The sequence below is a fragment of the Gorilla gorilla genome, chromosome 8, assembly GCF_029281585.2.
Source record: "Gorilla gorilla gorilla isolate KB3781 chromosome 8, NHGRI_mGorGor1-v2.1_pri, whole genome shotgun sequence".
Classification (NCBI taxonomy): domain Eukaryota; kingdom Metazoa; phylum Chordata; class Mammalia; order Primates; family Hominidae; genus Gorilla; species Gorilla gorilla.
The window spans coordinates 91,867,623-91,886,741 of NC_073232.2; the positions used below are offsets into that span (position 1 = coordinate 91,867,623).

Consider the following 19,119-nt stretch of genomic DNA (forward strand, 5'->3'; position numbering starts at 1 on the left):
AAATCTGATGAAAAAATTTAAACAATACGTCCAAGCACTTCAACAGACTTTAAGCAGGATAAACATAAAGAGATCCACAAACAGACACAGTATAGTAAAACTGCTGAAAGCCAAAACAAGGAGCGAATAGAGCTACATAGGAGTAACATTTCTCTATCTCACTGGAATCAAGTTATAAATCTGAGGCATTCTGGTAAGACACAATGTATAAGATAAGCCCTAGAGCAACCCTAAAAAAATAACTCACAAAACATAGTGAAAAAAAATCATTAAAGAAATTAAAATGTTAGTTAGAAAATCAATGCAAAAGAAAGCAATTTATTGTGTTATTCTTTAGAAGCAATAGAGAAATAAAAAAGACATGAGTAATTTAGAAAGCAAATGGCAGTAAAATGGCAGACCTAAATCTACGTCAAAAAGAGCATTAAATGTGAGTGGATTAAACAATCCAATCAAAAGGCAAGGATTTTCAGATTAGACAACAAAAAACAAGATCAACTATGTGCTATCTACAGGAGATGCACTTTAAATTCAAATATATGAATAGGTTGAAAATAAAAGGATGGGAAAATATCTGTCATGTAATCTGCAACTATTAGAAAGCTAGGTATACTAATATCAGACAAAATATACTTTAAAACAAAAAAAAACAGTTATTAGAGATAAAGAAGGACATTTTATAAGGATAAAATGATTAATCCATCAAGAAGATACAACAACTATAAACATAGGTGCACCTAATAATAGAACACTCAAATGCATGAAGCAAAAACTGACAGAATTGAAGAAAGAAATAGACAAACAATAATTTCTGGAGGCTTAAATATCCCCACTTAAAATAATAATAAAAGAACTAGGCAGAATATCAACAAAGCAGGAGAAGACACAGACATCACTATGAACCAACCAGACCTAACAGACATCTATAAAACACTCCACCAAACAACAGCAGAATACATTTCTCTCAAGTGCACACAAAACATTCTCCAGAATAACTCATAATGTTAGGTTCTGAAACAAACCACAATAAATTTAGAAGTGTTAATATAATATAAAATATCTTCTATGACCACAATGGAATAAGGTTAGAAATCACTAAAAGATGTTTGGGAAACACGCAAATATGTGGATATTAAACAACACACTCCTAAATAACCAGTGAGTCAAAGAGGAAATCACAAGGGAAATTAAAAAAAATGCCCTGTGATAAATGAAAATAAGATAAAATATACCAAAACTTATGGGATGGGGCTCAGAGGAAAATTCATAGCTGTAATTATCTACATTAAGAAAAGAAGGGGCCAGACACAATGGATCATGCCTGTAATCCCAGCACTTTTGGAGGCTGAGATGGGAGGATTGCTTGAGCCCAGGAGTTTGAGTCTGCAATGAGTTATGATCACACCACCGCACTCCAGCCTCGGTGACAGAGTGGAATCCTGTCTCCATAAAAAGAGGAAGGATGAAAGGATAGAAGGAAGGAAGGAAAAGAAAAGAAGGATATAAAATCAGTAACTTAACCTTCCACCTTAAGAAACTAGAAAAAGAAGAGCAAACTAAATCTAAAGCAAGCTGATGGAAGGAAATAATAAATATTGAAGTGGAGAATTGAAAGCGAGCAAAGATACTTATAAACCCTCGATCACAGCAGCAGTATTCACAATAACCAAAAGGTGGAAGCAATCCAGTTGTCCATTGATGGGTGAACTGATTAAAAAATGTGGTATATACATACAATGGAATATTACTCAGCCTTAAAAAGGAATGAAACGGATACATGCTACAATGTGGATGAAACTTGAGGAAATTATGCTAAGTGAACTAAGCCAGTCACCAAAAGACAAACGCCATGTGATTCCACTTATATGAGGTATTTAGAGTAGTCAAATTCATAGAGACAGAAAGTAGAATGGTGGTTGCTGGGGGCAGGGAGGGAGAATTATTATGTAATGGATACAGTATTTCAGTTTTGCAAGATAAATTTCAGTTTTGCAAGATAAAAAGAGTTCTGTGGCTGGAAGGTGGTGATGGTCATACAACGATGTGAATGTATTTAATGCCACTGAACCGTAAGCTAAAAGTGGTTAAGATGGTAAATTTTATGCCATATGTATTTTAAATATAATTTAAAAGTAAAGATGAAAGTGGAAATTAATGAGATAAATAATAGAAAAAAATAGAGAAAATCAGCTAAACCAAAAGTTTGTTCTTTGAAAAGTCCAAAATAATTGACAAAACTTTAGGTAGATTAAACAAGAAGAAAGAGAGGACTCAAATTGCAAGAATCGGAAATGAAAGAAGTAACATTATTAACGACCTTACAGAAATAAAAAGGATTATAAAAGAATACTATGGATAACTGTATGCCAACAAATTAGACAAATTAGATAAAATGGAAAAATGCCTAGGAAGATGCAAACTGTAGCAACTGAGTCAAAAAGAAATTTAAAAAAATCAGAATAGGTCTATAATGAGTAAAGAGTTCAGAGCAGTCATCAAAAATCTACCCACAAAAGAAAGCCCGGGCGCAGACGGCATCACAGGTGAATTCTATCAAACATCTGGAAAATAATTACTGCTGATACTTTACAAACTCTTCCAGAAAATACAACAGGAAGGAACACTTCCTAACACACTATAACATGGATGAACCATGAAAATATTATGCTAAGTGAAAGAAGCCAGTCATAAAAGACCACATGTTACATGATTCTAGTTATATGAAATGTCCAGAATAGACAGATCTACAGAGAGAGAAATAGATGAGTGGTTATGGATGCGAGGGGATGGATGATCAAGAGGTGACATCTGGGCCAGGCGAGGTGGCTCACGCCTATAATCCCAGCACTTTGGGAGGCTGAGGCAGGTGGATCACTTGAGACCAGGAGTTTGAGACCAGCCTGGCCAACATGGTGAAACCCCATCTGTATTAAAAACAGAAAAATTAGCCAGGCATGATGGCAGCACCTGGATTCTCAGCTACTCGGGAGGCTGAGGCATGAGAATCACTTGAGCACAGGAGGTGGAGGTTGCAGTGAGCCAAGATGATGCCATTGCACTCCAGCCTGGGCAACAGAGCTAGACTCTGTCTCAAAAAATAAAAAAAAAAAAGAGGTGATACCTAAGGAGTATGAAATTCCTTTTCAAGGTGATGACAATGTTCTCTGATTGAGGTGACAGCTGCACAACTCCAGGCATATACGAAAATCACTGAATTGTACACTTCAAACGGGAATTATATGGGAAGTGAATTGTATCTCATAAAGCTGTTCCCAAGAAAATCCTTCTACTTTTAAATATTATAGAAGTTGGGTTCTAACACACTATTTCATTTGCGACACAGGTTTCCTTCTGTGGTTTATAAAAGCCCTGTCAACCCGTTCCTCCCTTCAGGGAGCCTTGCACTGAGCACCGCTGCGTGTGAGGTCCCTTGAGCTGGCGTGGTCAGATGGTGAGGAGCACAGAGATGAATCCAGCCCAGCACCTGCCCCTGGAGCTATGGCCAGGTGAGGGGTAGACAGCATCCGATCAGGTTCTAGCCTGCCCAAATACCTAGTGCCTTGCCAGATGGGTGCACTCTTCATAGTGACCCAAAGGAGAAAAAAATGCTAGCCAACATTTACTAAGCACTTCCTGTGTGCCAGGCACTGTGCTAAGCACCTTCCATGCATAGTTTCACTATGTCCTCACAACACCCTGGGTGTCAGTGCTCTCCTTAGCCTCATGGGACAGGCGACGAAACTGATGCTGCGAGCCTCTGTCTGTCCTCCCACCACTCATGAAGGGAGGAGGAAGGTGCTTGGGCCTTCAGGAGTCCAGGACAGAATCAAGTTTGGGATGGAGCCAGGAGAAGGCCTCAATAAGCTCGAGTGAGAAACTGAGGCCCCACAGACCATGCAGGTCTTAGCTTGGAGTGACATGGAGCTCAAGGAGGCAAAGAATACAGAAATCCTGAGACTGGGGATCTCGTATACATTCTGCCCTCTCCACCTCCCCAAGACTGTAAAATGAGGCCTCTGCTCCTCCTTCTGCCATAGAGTTAAGAGTCCAATATGAGATGATGATCTCTATGAAGGAAGATCCCACGTTAGCACTGTGCTGGAAGGTGCCAGGGACCTTCTGCCCAGCATTTAGAAGAGCGCTGGCCCTGTCAGGAGAGAGGATGGTGCATGCACGTGCACATACACTCACACACACACACCACACACACGCACACACACACACACACACACACCCTCTGCTACCCCGGGCCTCTGGCTCACATCCATTGCCTTTGGATATTGGTCACCCTGGGGGAGGCCCTGCCACCCTTCTCCAAAGCCCTTCTCCTGGTGGCATTCCCAGGCTGCCAGCCCAGAGTCAGCATACCTCCTCGGGGCCCCAGAGCCCCTGTTGATGTCTGAGTGTCACCTGCCTGCCTGGATTAAAATCCCAGCTCTTCCACTGATAGCTCAATAATCCTGTGTGAGTCCCTTCCTCCCTCGAAGCATCTGTTTCCCCATGGAAAATGAGGCAAATAGAGCACTTAACACATAGAGTAGTTTCATTAAATGAAATACTGCTTGGAGAGCACTCAGCACAATGCCTGTCTCCTTAACGGAGCTCAGTCTGGCTCTGCCCACTTCCCAGGCTGTAGGCAGGGGATGAGGGAGGGCTGCTATGGATGGCTGTGTGCACATGAGCTGGGGTCCCCTGTGCTGGGGCTCAGCTGGACAAAGTGCAACAGGCTATGGACTGCACAGGCCATGAGCATGCCCTTAAGGACCAACTAGATCCTCAGTTGCCTGTTTGCCCCTCATTCTATCCAGAGAACCCCAGGGGGGCTGAGGGTACTCACTCTCTGCTGGGAGCCAATAGCCTCCTGCTTACTGTGTATATTGAGGGGGAGGACAGGACCCACTGGAGATGTGGGGTCTGCAGGAAAGTCGTCAGTGGGTCAGCTCCCACTATGTATGCAGAGTCTGGGATGGGGGCACACAGATCACCTGGGGACCTTGCTAAGATGCTGCTCTGAGAGCCTGCAATTGTAATAGCTCCCTGGAGGCACTGATGCATCTCTGCCAGGGCCGTACTCTAAGCGGCAAGAACCTGAAGCGTGGTGTGGCCGTTTCTGAGCAGAGTTTGGGAATGTAATGAATGACAGCACATTTTGGCCTCCCACTGGTCCTGCAGGGACCCAGCCCCACCCAACCACACGTCAGTTTCCAGCATCTGGAGGGGAACACTACATGCATTTCCAGAGTTTCCAGGATTCCATTTCCATTACAAACGTAAAATAAAAGAAATGCCACATTATAAAAAAGTTGGAAAATAGGAAAAACTAATAGGAAAAAAAATCACTGATAATCTCATGCTGTACTTAAAATGACTACTACCCTCTTTTCCCAGGATCCCAAAACCATGTCTATCAGTGGGTCAGGGACCATCCTGTAGGTGGGCTGGCACGGTAGGCCCACTCTGTCATACTGAAGCATTGGATCAGGTGGGGGCCTGGATCTGCCCGCCCCTCCCTTCTCACTCCAAGAAAGAGATGCTCTGCCCTGCAGTGCCTGAAGCCTTCCCCCAGCCCTATCCTGGGAGCACAGAGTGTGGGGCAGGGCCCCTGCCCTCTTCCCTCACAGGCTGAGGAGGCAGAGGTGGGGTTCAGGGGAGGGGGTGCACATCTGGATTCCTGGCCCAGAGCCTGCATTCCTTCCCCGTGAATGTGATGAGATGGGGCCTCCAGGGAGCTGTGAGGAGACTGCCCCCTCAGAACAGGCCCCACCTAGCAAAAAAGACTGGTGGAGACCCAAAGGCACAGAACCTCCTTTGGGGGCCCAGTTCGGGTCCAAAAATCCCCCACCCAGATTGCTGACCAACCAGCGTGGGCCCAAGATGGGCCTCTGTCCTGACCACACCAGCCAGCCTTGCCTCAGAAATCCCAGCAGGGACAAAAGGGTAGAGGCCAGAGGACCATGGGGCCACTCATTGGTGGAAGGGGCCCTGGGGACACCGCTTCACCTGCCCTACCCACAGGAGCCTGTCCGCAGGTCAGTAGGGGAGCCCAAGGGCACCCCCTGCGCCAGGGCTGCCTTACCTGGGGGCAGTCCTTGATGTAGTGTCCTTTGTTGAAGCACAGGTGGCACAGGTAGTTGGGTGGGGGCCGCTTGCTGGGCTTGCGAGCCTCGGAGGTGAGGGTCAGGTCTGAGAAGTGCTCGGTGAGGGAGCTGAGGCCATCGGCGATGTTGTTGAGGGAGCCATAGGGTGAGGCGCCCTTGTACACACTGTTGCTCAGCGCCTGTGGGAGACAGAGGCACACATACTACAGCCTCTGCCCTGGGAGAAGTTCCATAACCCCCCGCCCAAACACACGCATGGATTCACACTGAGTCTTCAGCTACCCGAGGGCTCTGGGCTCCAGAAGCCTGAGTTCAAATCCTAACTAGTGTGTCTCCATGGACAAGCCAGTTAACTACTCTGGGCCTCAGTGGCCCTATCTGCAAAATGGTCCTAGTAACAGCTCCTCCTAGGGTTTCTATGAGGCTAAAATGAGGTCATGAATGGAAAGTAGTTTATCTCATGCCTGGCACTTCAGAACCACTCAGTAAATGGCAATGATGTTGATGATGGCTATTATTATTATTACCATTAGTTCTTAACATACTGCCATGAGGTAAGAACATATAGTAGAAAGCAACCTGTCAGATTTGGGGCTCTGCCACTAACTGGTGGGGTGACTTTAGGAAAGTCACTGCTGACTCAGTTTCCCCACCTTGTAAGGAAAGGGAATGTCAGCTTGCGGCATTGCTCCCGCTTCACACTAGACAAGACTGAAGCCCAGCCCTTTGCCAGGTTTCCTGCAGCCCGAGGCTTGTGTAGTCTGTGTGTGGGGAGCCCTCAGCCTGGCCCCAAACCACCTCTCTGGAAGCCCAAGGAGGGAAGTGGTCCATTTCTCTCACCTCTAGATGACAGGAACCAGACATTTTGCTTAGCTTCAAAGTAGACGTGGCCCAGGCCCCCTCCTGGTATATACAGCCTCTATTTATAGGAGTCACGGGCTCCGGGCTGCCTTGCATACTGGAATTTAGCGAAGGTGGGGCTGGCAGGGAGCAGCCAGGGGTCCCCCTTTCCTGGAGCAAGGCCAAGGCTGAAAGAGGCGGCCTCCCCAGGAGGGTCAACAACAAATCTGGGCTTGGGGCTTGAGTATCTCCTGGCCCCAGCACAGGTGCCCAAGAACTGCAGGAATAAGCTACGGACCTTGGGGGGCCTTGTGTCTGATGGGGAGACAAGGATTTGTTTTGGGGAGTTCCAGGCTGAAGGGGAAGCAGGGCCTCTGAAAGGAAGGGCCTCAGGCTCCCTTACAAAGATGGGGCAGACAGAAGCCCAGGTTGGGGACAGTCCTTTCTGTGTTTCCTTAGCATAGGCAGGGGAGGGAGGTGAGCTGCAAGCTGGCCCCAGGGCACAGGGCACAGCCTTGCCTCCTCCAACTGAAGCAGATCCTACTTCGCACAAGTATGTGTCCCAGCCACCCAACTGTATCCATCTGCAGGCATCTGCCACTCCCCTCCTAGCAACATGGTCCTCATCATCTGGGTGCCACTGATGTTCTTGGTGCCTCAGGACACACGGCTGTGTGACCACAGCCCTTTCCTTCTGGGACTCTGTTCCCTCTCGTGTGCATCTGGATCAGAGCCTGGGATGTGGAAGGAAAGACACAGACACCACATTCGGGGCAGGCCAGCCCAGCACACAGTCACCTATAGTGACTGGGAAGGATTTCAATGGGTCCTACTGACTATCTTCTTTATCACTGCCCGGCCCGACCACCAAATCCAGGACCGGTGGAAGATTCCACATTGACCTGCGTTCAGCCTGATGGGGACTCCAGCTCTCAGATGAATCCAAGATGGAGCAGTCCACCTTGAGAAGCAGAGGGTCCCCCGTCCCTGAAGCTGTGGGAGCCAATGGGGGCCAACCTTCCACGGCATGGGGGAGAGTTCCGATAAAAACCAGATCACAGGATAACAGTGACACAGACCAAGCTCTTACTGTGACCCCAGCACTGGAAATTTTACACGTATTCAGATAGCTGATTCTGCCCACAACTCTATGAGTCACTATCCCATTTTACAGATTACAAGAGTGTGCCCCAACCTGTACTGAATGACCTGGGAAGCTTGTAACAAATAGTTTTCTGGGCCCCACCTCAGACCTACCAAAGCAGCCACCTGGAATCGAGGGCCCAAAATCTGTATTTTTAGGTGTGCGGCAAAATATACACAACAAAATTGACCATTTCAATGATTTTTAAGTGTACAGTTGAGTGGCATTAAGAGCATTCATGCTGTTGTGCAGCCATCGCCACCGTCCAGCTCCAGAACTTTTTCATCTTCTCAAACTGAAACTCCATCCCCATGAAACAACAACGCCCCCGCCTACTGCAGCCCAATCTGTATTTTTCAAGCTCCCCCAGGCAATTCAGGTACGACCAGCCCGGCCCCACCCAGCCTTGGAGCACCTGGACTTCCCAACCATCAGGGTCTCCCCTTATCTTGACTCGAAGACTTTCCCCACACCAGAAGGCCCCCTCCCCCTCCAAATCCGCCCCAGCCTCCCAGAGAAAAGTTCATCCAAACAAGAAACTTGAAGCCCCAAATGGTGTGACTCACCCTCATGGCTAGGAAACACAATTTCACAAATAACAACCCTCTTAATATTTTTTCTTTTTCTTCCTTTCTTTCGTTTTTTTTATTTTTATTTTTATTTTTTTTTCCCCTGGATAAGATTTAAGCAAGTCCACAGGAATCAGGCTGTTTGGCAGCAAATTGTCAAGAGGAAGGGGAAGTTTGGTGGGTGCCAGAAAGTGCACTAATTACACCCTGAAAAACCTCTCCCCCATCTTGCGGCCACAGTCCCCTGCCCACGGACGGCTCCACAGGCATCCCTGGGCAGCCAGAGGCCTCTAAGCGGGTGCCCTCTCCTTGGCAGCTCGACACCCCACCCTCTGGGGGGCCGCAGCCTTGCCCCTGCCCCAGGCAGCTCCACAGTGAGAGAAGTGAGGCCAGAGCTTCCCCTCCTCATGGCCTTCCCACCTCTAGTGCCCTCCAGCCTGTCTCCAGGGAATTAGGGCCCTTCCCCCAGCCCTAATTCCAGACGAACGCTACCTTAGAGCCGAAAGGGTAGAGACCGTCAGCTGACCCCACCTCATTCCCACATGAAAGATGGGGAAACTGAGGCCCACAGGGGCACAGGGACGCAGACCAGGGCACCCAGCCAGGCCCCAGGGCCAGAAGTCCTGCTTGGCTGGCCAGTGTGAAGGGTGGGTGAGGCAGTGAGCTGCTTCCTCTCTGAGGCCCCGTTTGAGCTCAGGCCAGGGAGGTGAAAGGCAAATCAGTCTCCTGGTTGTTTCCACAGCCTGTGGGGACTGGATGGAACAGAGGCCAGGACACAGAGCTCTATCCCCTCCTGCTCGGAGCTGGGGCTCGGCCTCTTGGGTTTCCCATCTCTACAGCGTAAAATGGAGCGGGGAAGGGGGAAGAAGGGTGACCTTGCTGATCCCTGTGGTCCTGCTTTCCTAGGGTCCAGACACCCGGGTCCTGAGAGACGCCCCTGGAGCCTGGCATGCAGAGGCCGACACAGGCACCATCTGTTCTGTGGCCTTCCTTCTGTGGCTGGAGTGCAAGGTGGCCCTAAAAGCCTTCATCTGTCAGCCCTAACCCTGCTCCTCTCACCATGCCCACCGCGCAGCTCTGCCTTTCTCCCTCCAGCCCACACTTGCTGCCTCAGCCTGGGAATGCCCTTCTCTATGTCCATCCAGAACCCCTCCAGGGCCTGGCTCCAGATCGGGCTCTAACTCCAGGGTTGTGGCCTTGACCCCATCCCTTCCCCTTACTCAGGCCTCAGGCTCCAAGGAAAAGCATGAAAAGCACAGATCCAGGTGTTCCTGAAGCACCCCCGGCCATAGAGGCCCTGACTCCCACCAGAGGCCTTGCTGACCCCTCCCACCCCAGCGTAGCCCAGTCAGCACTGCGGTTGGCAGGAGGGGGCGCAGGTATCATGGCGCAGCTCCGCCTGAGTGACCAATGGAGCTCTGAAGTCGCTCTCTAATCTCTCCCCGTGTGTGAGGCCTCCTCACCTCTCCCACAAGGCTGGACATCCCTGAAGACAAAGGTTCTGCAACCCTCCATTGCCCCACAGCCTGCCCTGGGTGCGATGGTCACCAGCAGGGAAGGCCTGCCCAATTGACAGATAGGGTAACAGATGCCCTAGCGGTCTCCTCATTTCCATGGGCCAAGTGGAGGGGCACTCCCACCTTAGATTAGGCTGCTCTGGGCACTGGTGCAGGGCAAAGCCACTTATGGGGTAAGTGGAAGCCCCTGGGCCATCTAGGCCCAGATCACCAGGCTTAGGGAAGGGGCCACCTCTCTTTCCTCCCTAGGTCAGTGACCCCAGCAGGTAGCAGGAAGCATGTGACCCTCACACCACATCTGAGGGACCATGCATCACACTCCTGCCCAGTGCTGGAACTTCTCCAAGGCTTTTGCTTGGCTGTTGGGGAAAGGAAGTTGGGAAGACATTATAGTTTACTTTTTTTTTGAGACAGGGTCTCACTGTTCTTACTCTGTCACCCAGGCTGGAGTGCAGTGGCACAATCACAGCTCACTGCAGCCTAGACTTCCTGGGCTCAGGTGATTCTCCCACCTCAGCCTCTCAAGTAGCTAAGACAACAGGTGCGTGGCACCACGGCTGGCTGATTTTTTGTATTTATTATTTGTAGAGATGAGGTTTCACCATGTTGCCCAGGCAGGCCTCAAACTCCTGGGCTCAAGGGATCTGCCTGCCTCGGCCTCCCAAAATGCTGGGATTACAGGCATGAGTCACCGTGCTCGGCCTGTGGTTTACTCTGATCATGCGGTGTGTCACATATTTGACTAAATCCTTTACCTTTCTTAGTCCCCTCGTACCTGGCAAGAATACTATTCAAATGGGCATTATTGGCCCCATTTTATAGAGCTAGAAACTGAGGCTCAGAGAGGCTGAGCGATTTGCCCAAGGTAACTCAGCCAGCACGTGTTGCCCTGTTATATTTCAGCCTCTACATGGCCTCCAAGGCTTGACCTCCCCTATAGGAAGGGGAGTCAGAGGAAAATGCCAGGTGCGGACCACTCTACTTGGCACAGAGGCCCTGTGACATCATATGCTAGGCCCCTCGGCCCTGGCAAGATGAAGGACCGGTGTCTCTGGGCTGCATGAGGGGTGCAGGCCCTGGGCATGGTGGTTCTGCTGCAGAATACGGGGTGCAGAGGCAGAGATTTCCAAGGCTGACTCCAGTTCTCCCCGGAGCAAGCCTGACAAGAGGGACTTCTTCTCTTTTCTTCCTTCCCTGCAGGACAGTAGGTAGGCACAGTAGGTGAGGGGTAGCAGGAGTTAGGGCAGGAGGGTAGAAGCTGCAGAGGGCGGCCCAGAGGGAGAAGAGAGGGCACAGAAACAGGACAAGAGACAGATAGTAGAGGCAGTGACAGCAGGCAGGATGGGGAGCAGCATGTGCTGGGAAGGACATGGCCACAGTGAGACCATGGAAAAGGCAGCGTCTGGGCCAGGCTACCAGGCACGGCAGAAGCAAGGGCTGAGTCCTGCTCCCCAGGCCTGAGAAGGCCCCAGAGGAGGAACTCTGATTCGAGTCCCTAGCTCTGTAGGGGTTCCTTTCATCAGCTGAACAACCGCTTTCTTATCCCAAAGCCACCCCTACTCCACCCCACAGACACGCGCACACACACACGCACCCACACTCCTCTGTTAGGGACAAGAGACCATTCATCTTGCAAATGAATCCACCCTGCTCCCAAGGGGATCTGTACTTCCTCCACCCCAGGCATCTATCTGCGGCTGGTCAAACACATACGTGTCCGATATATACAGAGGTGGACACCAGCCGGTCTCAGGGAGACAAGGAGATAGCCCGTGGGCAAGGCGGGAAGCGAGCCAATGGGAAAACATGGCCACACCTTGACTGAGAGTTTTCAGCTGTGCTCAGCCCCTGGCTCTGTTTGTTTCCCAGGTCTAAAGCTGGCCCATGGGCCAGGACAGTGCTGGGCTGGCCACGACAGGCACAGCAACCCTTCACCCAGGACTCCAGAGGGCACCACTGCCTCCTGGAGGCCCATTCACCCAGCAAATGTAAAACACAGTTCCCTGGACACAGTCAGTGCTTAGCAAAAGATTCTTATTTAAATCACAAGTCTAGGTTATTTTTGGTGGGGGAGTGGGCAAAGAGAAATAGGGAAAGGACCCAGGAAAGGGGGAGCAGACAGTGGCAGCAGGACAAAGCAGAGGAGACCTGGGGAGATCCCTTTCCTCCTTGGTTCCAACAGCTCCAGCCCAGCGTCACCACTCACCTGACAGGTGCTCACGTTTCACAGCTATAAGCCCTCTGCCCAGCTAGTGTGTAAGCACTGGGGACCGGGCTGCCTCTTACTGCTAGAGCATATTTGTTGAATGAAAGCACAGAGCAAGAATATAAGAATCCCAGGACTGGAAAGGACCCGCATATTTAGCTAGACTACTCTGTCTGGAGTACCACTGAGGCTTCCAGCCTCCATCGCAGGGATCCTTGATCTGTGATCCACTGTGGGCATGAAGGTGTGCATGATCCCACTGAAATCACATGCAAACATATGTATATGCATGTGCACGCATGCTTATGTTCTGTGCCTTGTGCTGGCAGCAGAAACTCTAGTTGTCTTCAGATTCTCAAAGAGGTCCCTAACCAAAGAAGGTCAAGGACCATTCATCAGCATACCCAAGCCTCTGCTGAAACACTTGTAGGGGACAAGGTTTCACTATCTCCCAAGTCAGCTCATTCCAATGAATCAAGAAATCATAAATATTTTTTTCTGTGAGACAAAACAAAAGGTGAAGAGGCTCAGGAGAGTACTTACGTGCTCACAAGTCAGGAGGTGGAAGGGAGGAGGGGAGGTTACAATTCAAGACACCCACCCACGTAGAAAACATTAACTAAGCAGCTAGCATGTCCTGCACGCTAAGAACCAGATGCCAGGACTACTAAGTAGAAAAGACAAGATTCCTACTCTCAGGGTGCTGACAATCTAACTACTGAGACAGACACACGTATTGCTATTACAGGACAAGACCAATCATTCAGACATGCTTTACAAAAAATTAGCCAGGTGTGGTGGCAGGCGCCTGTAATCCCAGCTACTAGGGAGGCTGAGGCAGGAGAATCTCTTGAACCTGGGGGGAGGTGGAGGTTGCAGTGAGCAGAGATTGTGCCACTGCACTCCAGCCTAGGTGACAGAGCCAGACTCCATCAAAAAAAAAAACAAGACATGCTTTACCAGAGCACCTACAACTCATCTTTCACAGGCTCACAGCAGCTGGAAGGAGGTCTGCTCCCAGTGGCAGCCAAGTAAAACCCCTCAGAGAAAGGACATCCATTTGTGTCATAAAGAAGCCAGTTGGAATGTGTCCATGTACAAGGGCAGGGAATGGCATTTTAGGTAGCTGCAATAGCAAGTGCAGGGGCTTAGAGGAGGGGGAGTGCTTGATGTTTTCAAAAATCCCAAGTAGACCAGTATGGCCAGAGGAGGGCTGAATAAAGAATCACATGCCACCACCACCACCACGACACACACACACACACACACACACACACACACACACCAGATCTAGGACCTGAGACCTAGGCTGGAGTCCTGGTTCTGCCTCTGATTCCCTGAATGCATTGTCTTTCTTTAGAAGAGCCTTAGTTTCCCCATCCAGACAATGTGGATGCTGCACACAGGCTAGGATATGGGTGCAGAAGCAGTAGGAAGTGCTCAGTGCCCATCTTCTCTCCTTCTCCTAAAGCAGGCCAGCCCTGGACTCATGCCCCCATGCTGGGTTGATGGGGAGTGGCTGGAACAGGGACATGGTAGGAAACCCAGTACTCATGACCAGTACTCAGCAATTCCAGAAAGTTTGGGGATCAGGGACAAAATGTCGGAGGCACTGAGGCTTGATAGGGTGCCCCCGTCCAGACGGATTGCTGCCTGCCCTCACTGGGACCCGGAGGCTGATCCAGGGGAGAGCAAATCTGGGGACCAATTGCAGGACAGGTCGCAGATGCAACCCGTAGCTGGAACACAGAAGAATTCTAGATCTAGCTCTCCCACTGACTGGCTAGGTGACTTGCCAGGCCTCTGTGTCCTCTTCTGCAAAAAATGGGAGCTATGAGGAAAGAGAGGCCATGAATAGAGCACCACCCAAGAGCAGAGGACTGTTCCACTAGGGCCATCTCCTCCTGGAGCCCTCCTCTGGGTACTGACGGCATCTGGCTCCCTGCCGCTGCTACTTACTGATTACTAATGCCGTCTGCTTTCCTCCCTCCCACCTGACTCAGAAGGTCCACGAGGTGTGGTCTTCCCTCTGAGCCCATGTCTGTCCAGTCAACGTAATCTGACAGAGGGAGGGTCAGGTTGCCTCAGCCAACAGCTTCTCAAATGACGGTCCTCCTTGCCTGAGTCACACTTCAGCTTCCCAAGGGTGGCCAAGAGAGCTGGGAGCATCCTCCCGAACTCTGGGCTGGGATAGAATGGCCATTGCTCTCAGGCCCTGGGGCTGCCCCCTAAACACACACACACACACACACACACCACAAAGGCTGCTGGGAACCCACCTGAGCTCCTTAAGCCCACTCTCGAACACAGGCACCTCATATCCTTGGGCAGAAATGTGGCTTTGTTCCACACATCCACACTGGTCAGGCAGCCCGTGGGCTTATCTCCGTCTGTTGAGGGCACATCCAAACCCTCGGAAAACTGTCAAGACTGGGGCCTTTTAAAGCAGGACACTGTACGTACTCCTCTAAGAGTTTTAATGGCCATGTCCATACAGAAGGGCTGGGCCCAGGGAAAGGCCATTTGTTAAGCCTTGTGACACCCTTGCTACTGTTCTCAAACCTCCAATGGGTAGACCTGAGCAGCAAAGAGGAGGTTCATTGCTGCAGAGGCTGATGCTCTAGGAAGAGCTTCCTAAAGGTTGGAACTATCCAACAATGGAGAGGTCTTCCAGGAAGGACACTGACAGGTGTCCTGAGCCAAAAATGTTCTCTGCTCAGATAGGTGTGGGAACTGTCAAGCTGAAGAAAGGTTAACAGGTTTTGCACTGCAGGAGTTCTCAGGGCCTTTACTGTGCTAGTGGGCACTGTGTGTTTCCAAGGGAAAGGAAGGACACTGTGTCTTCCAAATGTATTTGACCACAAAGTCCTTCCCCCAACATTCACAAAGTGGGGGTCTCTTGACAGTAGGGCCACACCTTCCAGCTACCTCTGTCCCTGGAGAAAGAGGGAAAGAGAACAGCTGCCCTAAGAATTCTACCTGAATGGAGTGAGACAGCCACATCTCCCTGGAGGCTGGAGGGTACAGGGACTACCTGGCAGGGGCTCTGGGCAGCCCTTCAAGGGGCCCAAGAGGCCATCTTCACAAGGAGGTAACTCAGCTTTTCCAGAAATGACTCCCATAGCCCCTTTACGGTTGTGAATTTAAGTTCCAAACAAGACTTGGCAGGGAAGACCCCATGCAGCCCAGCCCCCACTCCATCTAAGAACTGCCTTCCTTGGGTACCTGGAGAGAGAGAAGGGGCTCAGCCAAGGGCCTTAGGAATCCCTTTCCAAAAATGTATCGTTGTTGCCGTAGATCAGGTTTTTGAAACTGGGTTTCACGGGGCCTAGTTTGTAGACCCAGAAGCCTTTTAAGAAACTGTGCAAGGTGCTTGTGTCCGCTTTGGCCTGGCACCCTCACCACAAGCTGGGAAGTCCCCACAAGAATCCAAGTCACCTCCTGGTGCTTGCTCCTGCACCAGGAACTCTGGTGTGAACTCTGCCATCTCTCTCTCTGCTCTCAGGGCCAGTGTGCCACTCAGAACCGTTGGCTTATCATCAGCTTCCAGAGCTGAGGTTCCAGGGGCACAATGGGCTTCTGTGCCCCCATGTCCTCACCCCCCCTCAAATCCCAGCTGCATTCATGGTGTTTTGCTATTGTGGTGGGAGCAGCCTGGGGGTGGTGCGGGAGGGGGTGGGCTCTTGGCACAGGGGTTGGCGCAGACAGGCCGTGGTCAGTGGTCAGCATGCAAGTCACATCCGCAGGCACTGCCACTGGGCCTGCCAGGCCTCGCACAGAATGGTGATGCTCCTGGGCCCCCTGGGTCCCTCCGTAGAGTCCCCTCCGGCCCACACACGACTTGCTTCCTCTCCGACCAGCCCCTTGGTGGCATTGAGGTGGGGGGTATTTTTTCTTGCCTTCTCAGCCAGTTGCTATTTTGGAGCCATATTAGGTCACCAGCTCAGCCCTGGGCACAGGAAAGGCCTGTCCGCAGGAACACAGCTGAGGCTTTGAGAGGGTTTAGGAGGCAAAGTGGGTGGGGGGTGAGGATGAGTGAGCCTGAAGCCAAGAGAGCCTTACGGAAGTCAGCAGGCACAGCCCTCCATCACCTCCAAGGAAGCCACTGGCCTGTGAGCATCAGAGAAGCCCCTCTTGCCTCCCCCAGCCCTCTCTTGTTTGAACAGGTCTCAAATACTATAGATATACCATCCTGGGGTGTAGCAGAGACTAAATTTAACAGACAGGTAAGCGAAGGCCCAGAGAGAGACGGGGTTCCCTGAAGTCAGGTTGTGAAAGACATTTCCCCACCACTGCACTATACAGTATAACCTTTTCCTGCTCCTTTCACACTGTGTGACTTTATGGGGAAACTGAGGTACGCAGAAATGAAGTGACAGAGGGCAGTTCTCACTCAGCTCCGGTTGGGATCCTGGATGCCAGAAATTTTCAAAAAGCAGCACAACATCCTATTCTTATAGGGTACTCTTGATGGTTCCAAACTCCCAGGTCCTCTCAGGGGAGACCCACAGGTGGGGAACAATGCCACCATGGTAGGGGGAGCAGAGGGAGGCTAGAAGAGGTTGATTAGGGGTCCACACTTGACCCGTGGGTCATGTTCACCCTTCTCCCAGGGTGAGAAACTCCCGTGGGGCTCCCACAAGCACCCCCATCAAATCACCCACCATTCATACCCTATATCACCTTGTCTGTTTACTCATCCGTGGCCCCCACTAGCCTGGGGCTGTGAATCCCCGGGGCCTGCCCAGAGCTCAACAAATGTTTGGTAAGAGAACAAACAACTGAAAAGACGCATGCACCAAAGAAACACCCCACAAACGGTCCTCCAAAGTCACTGGTCACCTGAAGCCAGTTCCCCGAAGAGGCAGAAAAGTCTCTTACAAGAAAGAAAGATCCCCAGCCAAGAACCATTCCTCACATGGAGAGAATGCTTTACAGTTTACAAAGAGCTTTGGCATAGAAATGCTTTTGCCTGACACCAAAGGGTGCACTTTCAGACTCATCTTCCTCCTCTGCACCCAGCCCCCTCCCACGCCTGTTCTACCCACCCAGGTCAACAGGTCAGCCTGGGTAGTGTTGGCCTTGGGCCAGCATTTTATATGTCCATGCCTTCCCTAGTAAATAATGGCAGAGTTGAACTCAAGGGCGACCCTCTGCCTCCCTCTCTTATCCCCAGCACACCCTTGCATACACAGGCTTTCCTCCCCAACCCATTCAGGACTCTGACTCTCCTAAAACTCACCGGTGTGCCCAGGTCTGGAAGGAAAGTGACCCCCATGTGTGTCCTCCCCCGAACACACCTCTTGCATCTTTGCAGAGAAAGCCCCCACAAGGGGAGGAAGTGAAGGCCACAGATGGGTGTCTGAAATTCCCAAATGAGGCAGGAGTAAATGGAGGGAGGGGAGGAGTCCAGCCCACGGAAAGGAGTGGTATCTGGGCAGGCCCTGGAGACTCTTCAAAAAGGGCTGGGAGGTGGTGGCGATCTGTGTATTTATCTTGCTGGCAAAGAGGCGCTGCCCAGTCAACTTTGTAACTGAATCTACCAAACAGGCAGACTGCAACACAGCCGGCCCAGGTTTCTGCAGAAGGCGCTGGGCAGCTGGAACCTCTCCCCCTTTCTAGCCCCCCTCCCAAGAGCTCAAGAGGATTTCCCTTTCATTTCCTTCCAGGCTGGGAGGGCTGGGGACAGCGCAGTCTGTGGGGTCAAGCCCTCAGAAACCACTTCCTATGTGGCTGGGGGAGGGCGAGCAGCTGGAGGACGTATCTGGGGTCCCCGAGTGAGAACAGCAGGAGAAGCCCTCTGGGCAGTCACTGCTCTCCAGGGTGCCTTTCGGGTCGGGAACCGCAGAGGTCGGAGAAAAGATTTTAGGCCCTTCCAGAGGAGCTCCGAGCAGAATCTGCACTCTCGGTCCCAGCCCGCGGTGGCCAGGACGAGGATAGGGTTGGGCGTGAGAAGGACACTTCGAAGGGGCTCCCCGCCCAGGCCGCACCCCAGCTGTCTGAAGAAAATCCGGAGACAACCCCTCCTCAACTCCCTCCCCCAACCCCTTTGGAGCAGGGCTGCCCTGGTAGGGAGAGGGGGCGGGAGAGCTCCGCCCCGGCCTGCATTTCTCCAGCCCGGGCTCAGCCGGGAGGTGACGCGCACCCGGCACCCCGGGGACTTCGGGCGGCGAGTTTGGCAGAGTTGAACGAAGCCAAGCCAAGCCGGGCCGGGCAATGCGGAGCCGGGCCGCGCCAGGCCAGGAAGAGCGGGTCAGACAGGGAACGGCCCGCCACGGTGGGGCGGTGGGGCGGTGGGCGGGGGCGCGCGGGGGCACCCACCTCTCCGCGCTGCAGCTGGAAGAAGCTGTTGAGATAGCTGGAGTGCAGGGGCGAGCCCAGCTGCTCGGGGCGGCCCTTGCCGAAGGCCAGCTCCGGGGGTGCGGCGCCGGCGGTCGGCTCGGGCCGGAAGGCATCGAAGGCGCTAGCCTGGTGCGTGTCCTGCAGCGACAGGTAGACCCAGTTGAGCAGCTGGGCGGGCTGGTACACCGAGGCGGCGCTCGTGTCGATGGCCGACAGCAGGCTCATTTTGCGGCGGCGGTGCCGGCCCCTCCCCGGCCGCCCGCTCGCGGCCCCCCTCCGCAGCGGAGGGGCGGGCACCGGGGAGCCTGTGCCCACTGCCCGCCTCCCGAGCCCCGACGGTGATCGCCCCGCGCCCTGCGCCCCGCGCGTTGCCCGCAGCCGCTGCCGCTGCCGCCGCCTCCCC

General features: G+C 51.9%; 1 protein-coding gene across 5 annotated transcripts in view; it reads right to left on the minus strand.

Annotated features, from left to right (window-relative positions):
- Positions 1 to 19,119, minus strand: part of ZCCHC24 (zinc finger CCHC-type containing 24) — a 63,379-nt gene extending 44,260 nt beyond the window's left edge. The window contains exons 1-2 of one of the 5 annotated variants that reach the window (XM_004049642.5): positions 18,696 to 19,119; positions 6,077 to 6,277 (exon numbers count right to left, since the gene is read on the minus strand). In XM_004049642.5, coding sequence (XP_004049690.1) covers positions 6,077 to 6,277; positions 18,696 to 18,941 — 447 coding nt within the window. In that variant the 5' untranslated portion in view covers positions 18,942 to 19,119. Of the gene's footprint in view, positions 1 to 6,076; positions 6,278 to 17,616; positions 17,982 to 18,695 lie in introns of those variants that run through there. The other 4 variants (XM_063710279.1, XM_063710282.1, XM_063710280.1 and 1 more) reach the window with 4 other exon arrangements.